This window comes from Lepidochelys kempii, chromosome 16 (genome assembly GCF_965140285.1).
Source record: "Lepidochelys kempii isolate rLepKem1 chromosome 16, rLepKem1.hap1, whole genome shotgun sequence".
NCBI lineage: Eukaryota > Metazoa > Chordata > Testudines > Cheloniidae > Lepidochelys > Lepidochelys kempii.
In genome coordinates this window covers 18,054,789-18,070,500 of record NC_136395.1, presented here as the reverse complement: position 1 = coordinate 18,070,500, position 15,712 = coordinate 18,054,789, and the positions used below count along the sequence as shown (strand labels likewise).

General features: G+C 41.7%; 1 protein-coding gene across 4 annotated transcripts in view; it reads right to left on the bottom strand.

Moving 5' to 3' along the window:
- Nucleotides 1-15,712, bottom strand: part of ABL1 (ABL proto-oncogene 1, non-receptor tyrosine kinase) — a 120,022-nt gene that overhangs the window by 22,273 nt on the left and 82,037 nt on the right. For 2 of the 4 annotated variants that reach the window (XM_073314945.2, XM_073314946.2), the window contains exons 2-3: nt 5,095-5,268; nt 4,011-4,306 (exon numbers count right to left, since the gene is read on the bottom strand). The exons of 1 other annotated variant lie outside the window; for it this stretch is intronic. In XM_073314945.2, the coding sequence (XP_073171046.1) occupies nt 4,011-4,306; nt 5,095-5,268 (470 nt within the window). Of the gene's footprint in view, nt 1-4,010; nt 4,307-5,094; nt 5,269-7,555; nt 7,668-15,712 lie in introns of all 4 variants that reach the window. One more of the 4 variants, XM_073314947.2, reaches the window with a different exon arrangement.

Below are 15,712 nucleotides of genomic sequence, written 5' to 3'. Positions count from 1 at the left end.
CACCAGGGACCCTCCGTTGCTGCTGACAGCAGTCCTTGTATAGACATAATGGATTTTAGGCTTCTGCAATGTGTAGGGTCACATGGAACGTTCATATAAATTGTTTGCTGGCTGCACTGCTGATACGTTGCCCGGACAATTCTTGTAGATCCTCAGAAAACCTGTGATGCTGGCCCCGCTTCAAAGGTCTCCTGTCTGTTCTGCCTGCACAGATTAGCTGCCCTTCTGCAGCTTGTGTCACCAAACTGCATTCCCTTCTCTGCTATGGCTTTTTAACATTCACCCACTCCCAGGAAGGTCTCAATGGATTCCAGGGCTGACCCCCCCTGCTTTCTGATGCATACTTAACCTCAACAGATTTCATCATCCACAACTGCAAAACCAAAATTAAAATATATAAACATCACCGCAAAAGGAAAAGTGCACAGGTAGTCATGATAAAAGCATCAGGGTTTCAGTGATGGGTTTCCATCAAGGTCACTCACGGGAAGTCCAAGAGGAAACAGAGAGAACCATATAAGATGCACAGTCCTGTGACCCTATATGCTGAGAATGACAAGATTTTAAAGCCAGCTCCACAATGCTGTTTGTTTGATTTGGTTATTGAATAGGAAGACTTGGCTTCAAGTGCATCCAAACTAGGAAAATCAAACTCTCTGGAGTACGGAAGGAGCTTACCCTGAACCTGGCTGCCCTGGGCCAACCAGCCAAGAAAGAACACTTTTAATACCTTCCTTAAAGTAAAGAAGATGTGGTCTGGGTGAAGATGAGCCAGTGAAGTGGAAAGTAGAGAGAAAACTTCTTGAAGATCTTATTTTCTAAGCTGTTGAACACCAGTGGGTTTGATTTAAATGGTGCTAAAATTAAAAAGTAGTCATCTCTATCTGACCCTTTCCTATACCCTTCTATTTTCCTTTGGAAAAAAGATGAATAAAAGCTGTGCTATGCAAGGCACATTTGTATGCCAAGCAGCAGTTGTTCCGCACATTTTTGTAATACCTCCTTCCCCTGACACTGTGTTCACTCAGTCACAGGATATGATCCCACCACCGCCATTCATCCTAACTGTGGCGCTTGCAGTATTAAATTACTCAGATGGGCTGACTAATGATACAGCAAGCTGAGAAGGCCCCAGATGCCCAGAGAGCTGAGGGGAAGGGCTTTGCCATATGCTTTTTCTTTAGGAGAGGGATGATTTACTGCAGAGCAGTTAATACAGTTTGATACCCAGCAGTTCAGAATGCAAGCGTCTGGCCTGGCCAGTCCAGTATTTCACTTGGTAAGGACTTGGACATCAGCTCTGTCCCTGGTAGAGACCACATTACCGTCTCCCCTCCCCCGCCATAGCTTTTGGATTTCATGTGACTCTCAGCTACAGGTTTGTTTTAATGAATTCTGCTTGTCTGTGCCTATTCTCAACAATGTTGATTAGAACAACTCTGGGGAAAAGAAACCATTAACCTGCGTAGTATAGTTGTAAGCTGATCACCTGAGCTCTGCTTGATTGTTTCCTGGGATAAACAGCACTGCCAGGATGCAAGCTTCCAAGTACCAAATCCTTAAAATGCTACAATGGGGATCACGTGGCACGACATCTTGCAGTTAATTGGTCATGGAGCTATGCTCATTTACAACATATGAGGATCTGGCTCAACATCTTCATAAGCAAGCAACACACATCCCCAATACCAATTTGGAAAGAAGCAACATTAAACTTCTAGACACAGAGAAAGTATAATATTCCCGACCATCCTTTAACTTTCTTAAGCGGGCTTGTCTATATGAACATTTAGGGTACGTCTATACTGCATACTAACTGCAGGCTCAGACTCAGGTTGGAGCCCAAGCCCCGCTTCTGTCCAAATACGAGCATGAAGGACCCAGATTCTAGGACACTATGGAAAGTGGGAGGATCAGAGCCCGAGTCCCTCTGTGATTCTGGTCCAAGCCCGGTCATTTTGCAGTGTGGACACAATTCAAGCCGCAGACCTGAATCAGAAGGTCTGAGAAGTGCAGTATGGACACATTAGCAGGGCTGAGACACCCAGGTCCAGCAACTATAACCCAGGTTTAAAATGCAGTGTGGACGCTCAAGTGCGGGCTTGGAAACACTGAGTTTATAAGCCCGTTTCCACAGACCCAGGCTTACAATGCAGTGTAGACATATCCTTAGTTCGTGGCAAGCTGGGACATAAATCTACCTCGCACGAGCCTGCCATGCAATAAAAAAGTTCCTAGTATGCTTTAATCCACTCCCATTTCAAAGCGTGGTAGAACGAAGAGCGCTACAGCGGCAGCACAGATCCACATGGACACATAGCTGGCAGCAGGCTAATCTGAAATGGATTGAAACCCCAGCTTGCCACAAACAGTGTTATATAGATAAACTCTAAGTACATAACACAGACCATTTCACTTTGCTAATTTCAACCATGTGGAGCCTGGCTGCATCCTGAATGAGAGAAGAGCAGGGGGAAAAGGAAGAGATCACAGTACCTATACATTGCCTTGACAAACCTTACAACATTACCCTAATTACAAAGCTTTTAATTAAAGCAGCTAAGAAGCATTTTCATTACAGAACATTTGCTTTTCTATAAGCTTCTTCCATACTTGAAGTGTCTTAAATGGTTTTACACAGTGATGAGTTAGACAAATAGAGAAGCCATTAAGTACATCAGGTTTTACTGACCTGATCCTGCACCAGTGAAATCAGAGAGTTTTGCCATTGATGTCAATGGGAACAGGCCCTTACTGGGCAAAGGAACGCTGGCCTGGACCAGGACCATGGAACCCCTTGTGGCTGATTTTTTAAAATGTATGTATTTTTAAATGGCAAGGGATCTTTAAATTACTAGATGTTGGCAGAAAGGGCCTCATGGAGAACAGCAATAGCCATGCCCCCCGAGCCGTACTGCAACGTCCAATTTAGACTAGATTTAAAGAAACACTGCACAATCCAATAGGGCTTAAAATTTAGATTAATTAAAAACAACATTTTCCAAACCCCAATGTTCTGATGAAAGTCAAACAAAAACCCTAAGGAAAATAACACTTTAAAACAAACGTTTCCCTGCAGCATTCACAAGCTGATTACAGTAGCACTTGCTAGTGCACAAAAACCTGAAAGTGAATGAGACAAGAAACTGGCCAATACAAAAGTGAAACTACAGTGCTAAACCTTCCTTTCATTATCCAAGATGAAATGAAGAACAGAAGGCAAAAAGCAACAAACAATGATAGCACATCTAGTGGTGTTGTAGCTGTATTGGACCTGGAATATCAGAAAGACACGGTGGGTTATCAGAACAACTTTTGTTGGTGAGAGAGACAAGCTTTTGAACTTACAAAGAGCTCTTCTTCAGGTCTGGGATTCCCAGTTTGTTTAAAAGCGTCATTTAACTGGGATTTCCAGACCCAAAGAAGAGCTCTGTGTAAGCTTGAAAGTTTGTCTGTCTTGACAACAGAAGTTGGTCCAATAAAAGATACTGCCTCGCCCACCTTGTTTCTGTAATGATAGAACATGATAGCTTTACAATTATTTTGGTTCCAATAACCTGAAGTGTTGTTAGTAACACAGATAAAGAGACTATTTTTAAAAGACATGACTTTTAACTTGATAGTGTCATTTTAAGCCCAAACTATGCTACTTGAACCTCTGGGGCAAAATTCATTCCTGATATAACTCCACTGAAGACATTAATGGAGTTACATCAGGATTAATCTGGCCCAAGGTTTTCACGACTGAGACATACCAACACCTGTTAGGGGCTTGTTAAAAGGAGACACGTTTTCCCAAAGCTCTGCTGACAAATAGTTATATCATCATCTGAAGTGCTCTTTGTTTAGATGTTGTAGGTCTGTATCTAGGACCTGATTCTACTCCTGCTGAAGTCAATGGCAAACCCTCAGTTGATTTCAGTGGGAGCTATACTGGGCCCTTTCTACATCAAGTAGTTGAAGTGGACAGAATGATTTTTCCTTTGCAATTTGCGAGGTTTAACTCCTACCTTTCCATCAGATGCAGTGTTTATCCTGTAGTGGTACACCCTTCCCTCGTATCTCAGTGATATAGACCTCTGTCCTGGGCTGCTCTCACTCTCTCGCACCAGAAAGCTGCCATTGATTCCACTGCTCAGCAGGTACTCAGCGGCATTGCGCGATACTGGTCCATGGTACCAGGAATGTTTCTCCAAACTATTCACTGGGGTGATGTAGTTACTTGGTACCCAGCCCTGCCCATTCTTTGTTTGGGCCTCACACCATTCCCCGTTATGATTGTAGCCCAAGACACGGAGCTTTTCACCTTCACATAAAAACAAAATATAATTAGACATGGCAAACCTGGGATCTGAGAGTAAAGCTACGTGCCTTCTGGCTCACACATCGCCATCCAAAGTTCTGCAATCAGAACATATGCACTAATTCAGCAGAGAACTTAGGCATGTGCGTGCCTTTAAACACAAGTATATTCATCAAAGCCAATGGGACTACCCACATGTTTAAAGTTACATATGTGCTTAAATGCCTTGGTATATTTAAAGGCCTAAAGTTAACAACTCTCTTGCTAATGCATGAACCAGAATAGAATCCAGCAAACTCTACCTGAGCTACATAGGCTCTGCAGGGCTAACAGGTGGGAGAAAAAGGAGTAAAAACTTATTGATTAGTAAGGCAAGCAGATGTGGTTTCAAGTACACACATGGTATAGAACCTCTGAGTGAGAAGGGGATATTTTTATATAGTCACTTTTTAGAGAAGAGCTGCATTTTAATGAAACAGTTATAAAGCTACAGACCATACTCTAAAAAGTACTTTAAAAGTACAGTTAAGGTTTAATTCAGCTTTAAATCCTGGCTTCCATTGAAGGGCTTAATTTTAGTATATAATTTTCTTCCCCCAATCCAAACTTTAAGCAGACTACCCCATTTAAAAGGCTCTTTCCTTGTGCCTTCATTTGTTTTAGGACAATTTCCACTACAATGGTTACACTGATGTGTTTCATAGGAATTATGAACTCAGATATTCCTGACTGACTTCATTTTCTTGTTCCTTGTCACAGATGCTCTAAAGCACCCCCTGGAGATCTCTTACCTTTAGTTATGCTGAGAGTGTTGTCCCCACTCGCCACAAAATCATATAGTGCAACAAAAAGATTGGGATCATTTTCACTAGGACCAGACAGGAGGTTTTCCTTGGAGTTCCAACGGGCTGCTTCACTCAGACCCTGGGGCTCAAAATCGGATACTACTGGCCTCTGAAGGGCTTCTGGAGGAGAAGAGAAAAAAAGATACAAGGAAAAAATAGGTTCAATCTTGCAGATAAAAGCCATCTGTTTTTTGCACCCATTATGAGTTTCTCGTTTATTTCATTTCTTGACATCTGTGGTCCTCATGTACATGGGCAGAGGGCAAAAATGGTCATTCCTTAATACAAATCTTATGGAGCATACGGAGCACTCTCATTCCAAAGCTTTGTGCAATAGGGTCCCCACATTCTTTTCTGTAACATGCATTTTCCCTGCCTTCCAAAGGCATGGTGAGGACAGAAGACATCTTTTCTACCTCTCAATACATTTCTGTTCACGTAGCCTGCCTGCTGCTTTGCAAGTCATAGAATCACAGGACTGGAAGGGACCTCGAGCGGTCATCTAGTCCAGTCCCGTGCACACATAGCAGGACAAAGTATTACCTAGACCAGAGTGGTGGCCTGGTCCGCAAGCCATTGGCTGCTGGTCTGCGCGCACATTGGAAAAAAAAATTGCCGGTCCCCCCATCAGATAGCTTGAGAAGCACTGATCTAGACCATCCCTGACAGGTGTTTGTCTTGGCTCAAATACCTACTGGATGCCAGATTTATTTATTGATTTAATTTTTTTAAGAACAAAGGTAAATCTGCTAATTTTTTCTAATAAATAAAAAACATCAACGATCCCAAATCATAAGACGACACACAGGACAATGATTATGGGGAACAGTATACTGAGGTTACAATTACAAATACTTCTACTTTAAAAAAATTATAAACTACCCTTCCTCTTCATTATTTTACCTAACAAGTTCAGAGTACAAGGCTGTGTTTCCCCCGACAGCAGCTGGTGACACGCACAAAGCAGAGATGGGACCATTTTTCTTTCGCTTTTTGCACATTTGTAGGTGTCTGTGATGCCTTCAGCTGCCTCAAGGGAAAGATTCCCGACAGCTGGTCTTCGCAATGAAAACTGAGTTTCAAGGCCCCCTGTACGAAGTGGCACATTATACTGCTAGTATTCAATAGAAAGAGCAACCCAAAATTTCAAGCTAGTCCAAGCACAGCAGAGAACCTTCAAGCTGCTGCAAACTTCTACCACGTATTGTAGAATGGATTAGTTCAGCATACACCCAACCCCACCCCTGCTGCCACAAATTAGTTCCAAGCCTTTCTTTCTGGCGTTCACATGGCAGCAGCTTGGAGGGGGGCGTTGCAAGCCAGGAGTATACCACAAACTTTTGCCAGTACAATAATGTCAGTTAGGGGTATGATTCTTCATGACATTTTTATACCAGCAAAAATCCCTAGTATAGATGCAATTATACAGCAAAAAAGTCCTTCTGACAGTATTGTTTATTTTGGTTGAGGAACTAGTATAAACTGTACTGGCAAACCCTTTCTAGGGTAGAGCAGGCCTTGGAGTCGAGCTCCAGCTGGGTGATGCCCAAGACAAGGATGGGGAGTGCAATGCCCTTGATCTGGAGAAAACTGTTCTACATTTCCAAGAAAATACCAGTTCTCACATCCTCCCTGGCTCCCTTTTGTGATGCAGGAAGCTCCAAGAAATCTTTTGTTCAGGTCCCCTTCCCTGATCAGTAATGATCATGGATTGACCATTACTACTACAGCCAGCTGGAGTTTCTCAGATGCAAGTGGGGAACAGTAATTTGGGAATCACTCCAAACTTTTAGAAACATGATTTTGAAACAAGCTGGGAGCTATTTACAAAATGAACCAACACTAGTGGAAAGGAAGGTTTTAAACGCTGTGTAGAGGGGATATTACATACGAGTGGGGCGTGAATGTGCTGTGACTGTTATTACATCGGAGAATGGCTAAAATCCAGACTTCATTAAGTTAGGTCCGGTTGCTTTAGGGTATGTGGAGGTAAAAACGTTATTCAACAACTGACAAAAATTCAGTAACCTCAGCATGTTGGTACAAGTCAGCAAGATAGATACATACATGCTCAGAGTCTGTAGTATTAACACAGTTTATTATAATCATTTGGACTGGGTAAATTCAAAGATATCTATACACCTAATTAAGCCTACTTTCTTAGGCCAAATACTTGCTATTGGGAAGTATATTCATATAGTAGATCAAGAAGTCAAATCATATTGCTTCACAAAAAATATAAAATGCTAAAAGGTCAAAAAACAACTGAGAAATTTAGAAAAAGCATATCTGAAGCCCTGTTTTTCCTTCCTTTTTGTGTAATGCTGATACATATTTTAATGCTCCAGGCCTGCTTTAATAGGGACAAAAAAGGAAGAAACAGAAAATTAAGCTATAATCATTTTACCATGAAAATACTTTGATCTTGTCAAGCCCATTAAGCTCCCCTTATCAAACTCAGGATGCTGCACTGATTGGAGTTACTCCAAAGTGAGTTACATCATCAGACTGGTAAACACCTGGAATAAACAGACAGCAAACAGCTGGAGGTGACTGATACACATCATCAGTAAGAAGTGGTTCTATGATGAAAGAGCTGCTCCCCCCAAATATGGTGCAAGCAGTGCAATTTATGCTGTGGGATGTACCATAACCTCAGATAGGAAGGAAAATGCCTCCCACTAGGGACTGTTCAACAGGAAGGCAGGAAATCCAAGGTAGTTTCACCTCCAATTACAATGTGACTGAGGCCTAGCAGGGGATTTTCTCGGTCCTGTCCATGAATCAGGATACTGGAGTGAGGCTACAGTGCCCCACAAAAGTCCTGCTCTCAGTCCCAGTCCACAGTGATGTCAAAATCTGATTATGTATAGATACCAAGTTACTTGTTTATTTTCAGACCATCAGATGACACTGTCAAAACATTAAAAGCAACTGCAACGTACAGTACCGAAGTCTAGAAGACTAGTTTTTTTGAGAATACATTTTTGCAAGCACCATCTGTGAGAAGTTATTCTGGGGAGTATGCCTCAAACCTTCACTGATAACTTTCCACAAGCCTGGGGATTGGGGAGAATGGGACTACTGAACAATCTAAACTGTTGGCTGGCCTTTTTTTCTTCTTTTCTTTTAAACTGGGAGATTATAATAATAGGAATCATCAAAGAGTCTCCCTGACCTTACAAGTATGGCTTAAGCCAGCACAGATCACACAGTACATGCTATACACATGAGATGAACACCCCCCTCCATCCCCCGCTCCCTGGGTATCTTTTGACTCATTAGCTATCAGAACTTTACAATGGGAGACACACAGAGCACACAAACAAATGAAATGCCTATTCAAGAACATTGGGGCTAACTTACTAAGAATAGCTGAAAGAAATGTAAGACAAAGCTAACAGGCTTCAACTATACATACCTGACACAGAGATAGGCATATCCTGTCTGGACTTCTGAACGTCTAAAAACTCTCTCTGCAAGACAATGTTATGTTCCGATACTCAGTGTAGCACAACCTATTCACATTCTCTCCTATTGGGGCTTAAAATCGATACAAAATAGTTCTCTGTCACAGTCACTCAGGCTTTTACTTCTACTGGGGTGTGCAGCAGAAGTCCTATCAGCACCACTCTGCCACTCTCCCTTTTCCTTAATGATTTCCTTTACTCTCTCTCTGCCCCCTGTTGACAGAGGCCTTTATCCTGTCTTGCTTGCTGCTCCCTACACTTGGAACAATCACCTTCTTTTTACCTTGGTTTCCATCTCTTGGAAATGCCAGCTTCAACTGTACAGCAAAATCCCTTAAATATCCACACTGTACCTCTCCAAGTGAGATAACATCTTGGGGCACTGACTATATCTCACTGTATTTGTAAAGCACTGAGCCCTCTTTTCAGTCACAAACATTCTGGGCTAGAACCAATGATGGGAGGTGAAAAAACTTTAAAACGCATTACCAAGCCATTCAGCCAGTCAGATCCCACCATAACTTACCTCTGCCGTGATGCAGACTGAATGCTGTCAGCTGCCAACGACAAGGCAGGTGGTGAGTTGAGACTACTGCTTCTTCTGCAAGAACTCACTTTATTACTACCTTGTTGTCCCCTGGTGCTCCAAGCGCTCCCATTTTGATTTTCATTCATCAGTGGTGTCCTGTCATAGACCTATGTGATAAATTCTCTGGGGTAGGAGCTCTCTTTTGTTGTTCCCTATCCACATCCACACAGTGTCCCGCACGGTGATGCCTGATTCTTGCCTGGGGCCGCAAGGCTCTACTGTAGTACAAATCTCCATTGTGATCAACAACACGGCTACTTGCTTCTTTATAGCACCCTTGTACTGGGGTAGATACCCACAAACAGACTATATAAACAACAGTTGCTGCAGTTCTTTTGAGTCAGATATTTGGTGAAATACTTACCTCATCTCTTCTAAAAGAAGTCCCTCTCTCACATAGCATTCATTCATGTTAATACACTAAAAGATCTAGTAGGCCTAGCAGTCTCGTTAATTACTGCTTACTTCAGGTAGAGAGTCACTTTTAGAGACCATATATAAGAAAAGTTCTTGGATGCAAAGAATTCCGGTCTAGACCAAAGTGAGCAGATTTCCTTAATAATTAAAGCACGGGGCTGGAAAACAAAAGGCAAATCACAGCATTATGACAAGCGTCCAAGGCTGACAGCTGGGCAGTCCCTTGGGGAGGAAGAGACCTCACATCTTCCAACAAAACAAACATCCCATCGACTTCCAAACTCGGCTGGCACTTTTTCACATGGTCATGTGAGTGAAGGAGTAGCTGGAGGACACAGAATAGATTATTAATCTCCTTGTGTCAGACTGTCAATCAATCTGAAGTATTCCCCCTCTCCCTGACTCCCCAAAAACTTCTACTATGAGCCAGGATACACAGACTGAAGAAGATTAAATATGCCTGAGTTTTGTGCATACTTGATGACTGTTGGAATAGCTGCCTCTTTATCCCCACTATTTCCTTAGTGGCCACTCACAGATTTTCTGCGCCTCATGGAATCTGTATTTTAAAAAATCTGTAAAACAGACCTTCCAAAGAGAAGGGAGATTCCAGGTTTTAATTCATAACCCATCCCACTCAGCGAGTTCATGCTCAGCCTGTTCGGTCAACCAGTTTATAGCACAGTCTCATATAACCTTCTGCAACAAACGCTTTTACCATAACTCGCGCTACAAGCTAACATTTCGTTAGTCTAGTCTAATACAGTCAGTGCAACAACAAATGTTCACATGAAGTGTCACCTATTTCTAAATGAATAGCAGCACAGATCCAAACTCTCACAACCTAAACTATTTTATTCACATTTGGTCACACGCTTCCACATTTGCTCCATCATAACTCCGCTGGCTGAGCTATACATTTTTAAAAAGTCATTCCCCTTTTTCACAAGGGGAAGATCAGATGCAGCCTGCATTGATCGGCACAGTCAGAAAAAAGGCTTGGACACGCTAGAGATTAAAAACGAGCTTCCACAGAATACACACGATTTATAAATTTCAATAAGTACTTTACATAACACAGCAAGCCCTACTAACCAAGCGGGTGACAGCTGGAATGAGTTCCAGAAAGAAAAAAAAAGCCACAGCCCCAAATCTATAAATGAATTTAACTACGGTCATTTTCTGAGAAATGTGAAAGCAGTCACACACTGACAAAAAAGTCCTATTAGGCTTTCTATTCCATCCCCTCCCTCTCTCAACAATGCAGGCATGAGCCACACAGTGTACTTTCTAGTATTCTTTCCAGTCAAGCTTAACAGTCTTCCCAGTGCGATGGCTTCCACCACTTCCTCGGAGAGACAATTCCATAGTTTTTAATAGGCTTCATCATCAGGATGGGTGTTTTTCTGGCATTTTCCCGTTTTTAATTTCATCACATTAATTCTGCTTACAGCCCCTTGATACCATGGCAAAGAATTCTTGACTCTTGGCATTAACTAGTTTGAGACAGGCAGCATGGCACAGATGCTAGGACATAAGACACAGCAAGGGAGACCTAGATTCCATTCTCGGCTCTGACACCATCTTGTCATGTGATCTTGGATAAATCACTTTGGGTAAAAATTTCAGACGTACCTTAGTCTCAGTGAAAGTCAATGGGGCTTGGGCAATTCTGAAAATTGCAATCTGTGTTTTAATTTTCCCCTCTTTAAGATGAAGAGCAATGATGCTCACCCATATCTGAGCTATGGAAGAACATTACATAAGAGCTAAGCACTTAACTCAACATGCTTCCCAGAGAGTGTGGCTACGCATGACCAGCCCCTGGATGGTCAGTTTTAGAGCTGAAATAAAATATAACTCTTCCCATGAAACTATAACACCTTCCTCATCCCAGCCCAATGTGGAAGGGTAACAAGCAGTATCCAGGTCTGTAACAAAAAGATGTCACAAGGCAGGAACCACTGGAGTTAGTGGATAACTAACAGGCCATAACAAAACCTGAAACATACAATGATGAAAAGAACCATACTATCAGCGGGAAAAGAGAAGCCAGGGGATAGGAGTCAAACTGAATGCACGTGCGTTATTGGTCTGCAACCAAAATTATTTGATTGGATAAAACAAAATGAAAGAGCTTCCCTGAGCAGCAGTGGCCACAACACACTTTATTTGTTCCAAATTTATTCACCACAAAGCCAGATTTTGATCTCAGTTACATCAGTGTAAGCCTAAAATAAATCCATTGATTTCAGTCAGTGTTACTGAGATCAGAATCTGGCCTGGTACCTCTGAAGTGCATGAAGAGAAGCTCTCTCCAAGAATAGGACAATGACTATTGGCTGCTCCAAACCCCAGGCTGGTCTAGTGTAACTGTAAAATGACAATTTACCAGAAAAGAATATCCACATAATCCGATGGCTAGGAGTTTAGATATCACATCTTCAGTTACTTTAGAAAACAAAGGATTTTACCAGCATGCACAAAATAGTTTTCTACCTTTCGAGAATGTTTACAGGTTTAAATAAGGCTTCTGCTTTATAGAATTATAACCAGCAGCCTTCCAAAAAAGGAAGCAAGAATATTTCAGTCCCAATTTGGGACATGGACTCGCTCCATTTTTCAGATCAGATTGGCACACGTACTCACTATGCCTCTGCAAACTGGCAAAGATAAGGGCGGGTGAGGGGGAGCTGATGATAAATGTTTCTTTTCCTCCCATTTTAAAATATTTCCTAGTGGGAATAATGTCTTCTTCTAGCCTTAGTCCCATCCATTTGGGGTCAGCTCTTTGAGTCCTTCTCCATTACAGTCGGTCTTGAAACAGTTCTTCAGAATCTCCACACCTGGGTTTCCAAACCTTCTCTTATCCTCCACTTCTTAAAGTTAACATCCTGCTTCCTATACATTCTTCAGATCTTTTTTAGACATGCCCAAACTATCTAACCCTGGATTCCTCATCTTTTATATAATTAGTACCACTTTTACACTTCCCCTAATTCATTTGTTCTGAACATGATCCAGGCATGTTAACATTTTCATTTCCAAGGTGTTCAAGATCTGTTCCTGTCTCTTCCTCAGTGCCAGTATTCTGAGCCATACAAAAGTGCAGGCCTAATTGTGGTCTTGTAGATCTGACCTTTTCAGTTTGATAGACATCCTTCTATCACAGATCGCTCCACTCATTTCTCTCCATTTAGTCCATGCCTTTCCAGTTCTACATAGAAGTTCATTGCTGAGTTCACCATTATCCTATAGTATTGAATCTAGATACTTGACATTCTGGACCTTTGGTACTGGCTGGCCCCTCAGGGTACAGCTATGCAGCAAGCAGGATCCTGCAGCAGTGAGTCTCAGAAGCTGGGTATATAGGTTCATGCTACAGAGTTACAAATAGCTGTGTAGATCTTCAGGCTTCAGAGCCGGAGTTCCAGCCCGAGCATCTGCACACCAATTTTTAACGAAGTAGCATGAGCCCCGCGAACTTAAGTCTGTAGACCCAGGTTCTGAGAGTAGTGGCCACAGGATCCTGCTTGCTATGAAGACATACTCCTGGACTGAGTGTCATTGTCTTCCCAGTGGGAAATGTGTGAGAGAGAAAAAAGCCCAGCTTAAATCACAAATGAAATATCAGCATTAAAACTAGTTTAAGAACTACTTAGTTAATCAAACAAGGAAAAATCTGAGAGGTCCCAATTCATCAATACACTGAAGAACATGCTTACTTATAGCACATGCTTAAGCCCATTCCTACTGAGCAAAGCACTTTGAAGCAATACTCAACCCCTTCCACATACTCACAAATATGCAAAAAGGACTTTCAATGATCTTCATTCCTAGAAACTAAAAGATCAGTATAACAGAAAAGACTACTACAACTTCAAGTCTTGTAATACAAGACCATTGTGACATGACATTTCTGATTGTTTAGTAACAACACATGAGCGGATGCACACAGAGCACAACAGAAATAACAGTGAGTGGTTTCAACTTAGTGTAGTAAACTTCCTGACAGTAGTTATGTCCAAGATTTAGGTCTTGTCTTTACAAACAAAAATTATGACTATTAGGTTTCTATAAAATATGTTCATGAATTTATTAATAATTTGAATGAATACAGGTTTATTCTGTTACATTCCCCTATAGTGCTTGCAAGCCACACACTGCAGCATTGTGCTAATGCATGAGGACTATAAAGTTAAATGAAACTAACTGCAAATTAAAGTTAACTGATTGGTCTATTTTCATTACCCAAGCTAAGAGAAATGCAGACAGTAAACAGCATCAGTGCTGAAAAGTCAATTCAGTTTGTCAGATTTTTCCAGGTATTCTTAGCAACACAGGTAAGTAATTAACCGCTTCCTTCATTTTAGATATGATTTTCAACCAGAATCCCTTTAAAAAACAAAAACAAACAGCTTTGCTCGACTATGATTCAAACAATGTAGATTTAGGGAAAATCTGACATTTAAGCTAATGTTCAGTAGTTTTAAAACAGCAGTTTCAGACTCACACCACCTATAACACAAGCACAAAACAATTACACTGATTCTCTTCTTCGCTGAGCATCTGGTAACGTTAGAGAGCACAACAAAATGGGGTTGCCAGTGTGGGCACTATCAGTGTTTTTCCAGCAAGGTTCAACAGCCCTCAGCAAGGATCCCTTCGTGATCCAATCAAAACCACCCTTCTGTACTAGCACCTCATCCTAGGCAAACACATTGGAAAGTAAGTGCACTCAGCTCTACAAGATAGTGCAGTAGGAGATGCATCTTCAGGAGTAACTGGCTGCAACTGTTTTCCCACACAACTAATGGTAATTTTATTTCTCGATTACCAATGAGACTTTGTAGTCTACGATAGTCATGAAAGCACAAGGCTGCCACTTGCTTTCTCTTTTTTCTCCCCCGTAATTCCACATGTTGCTAAGACAGGGAGAGCACAGTAAGATCCTAAGGGTGTGGGTGGGTGTCTTGTGACACTGTGTTGCAAGGTAACTGGGGAGGAATAGAAGATGGCACACAGCTTGTAAGGATTCGAGAGAAACAGCCCATAATTTATGGCCCTTGAGGAATATTTATCTCCTGGCGCTCTTTACAAAGTCTTACTAGACCATAGGCTCAGGTGAGGACCTGTTGCTTCCATCAAAATGATCACATCCTCGTGTGGAACAGATGTCCTCATTCTTTGTGTAATATAAGCAAATGGTTTGCACCTGTCTCTCTGGAATTTGTGGTTTGGATCAGTCAACCTGGTGCTCAAGTGTGACCATCAGAGAGAAATGGAATAGCACAGGAACATATACTATAGTTTTCTTCTTAAAACTGCAACAGAATTGAAAGGTATCTAAAATACTTGATCAGGCTTTGAGCTTCAGAAACGGATAGCAGGAATAATTTTTTTCCCCTGTTATGCTGTTATATTTCCACTCTTCAATCCCCTTCCCAAGAGAGATGCAGAACTGATCAGGATTATGATGCTATCTGTATTCCCTGATTCCTTGGTCCCAGCAGGAGAGTAAATATCATTAAAACTACCAATTGCAAAGCTTGTTCATTTCCATTATCTTCGGATGCTGACTTCAGCTTTGTCCCGGGCTGGGAAATAAATTTGATCTAGATATCAGTTTGCTGGAAGTGTTTTTAAGCATTGTTTCCAAACTCATTTCCCAGTCCACTGTAGGAAATGAGTATACAGATGCAGCTTTAGAGAAACTGAAGTAAAGACATAATTTATAGTATCAGGGGACCACCTCATAGCAAATTGGTCTTGCCTGTGAGCACCAAATCAAACTGTGTTATAACCCCATTTTGGAACTGTAAAGACAAAGGCTGTAGTACATTTCCATATCATCTTTTTAACATGGTTTGATTGTATCCACACACGTAAGACCACATTGTGCAACAGCAAAATTAGAGCAATACTATGCTGTATCACCATCCCTCAATGGTAACTTTTGCTGGGAAGATTAGGGCCTTATGTGTTACATACACTATAAAAACTGTATGAAGGACCCAGCTGCAATACAGTGGTGGCCCAACGTGGTTCAAGTCTTCCCATAAAAACAGGGGTATTCTTGGCTGCTACA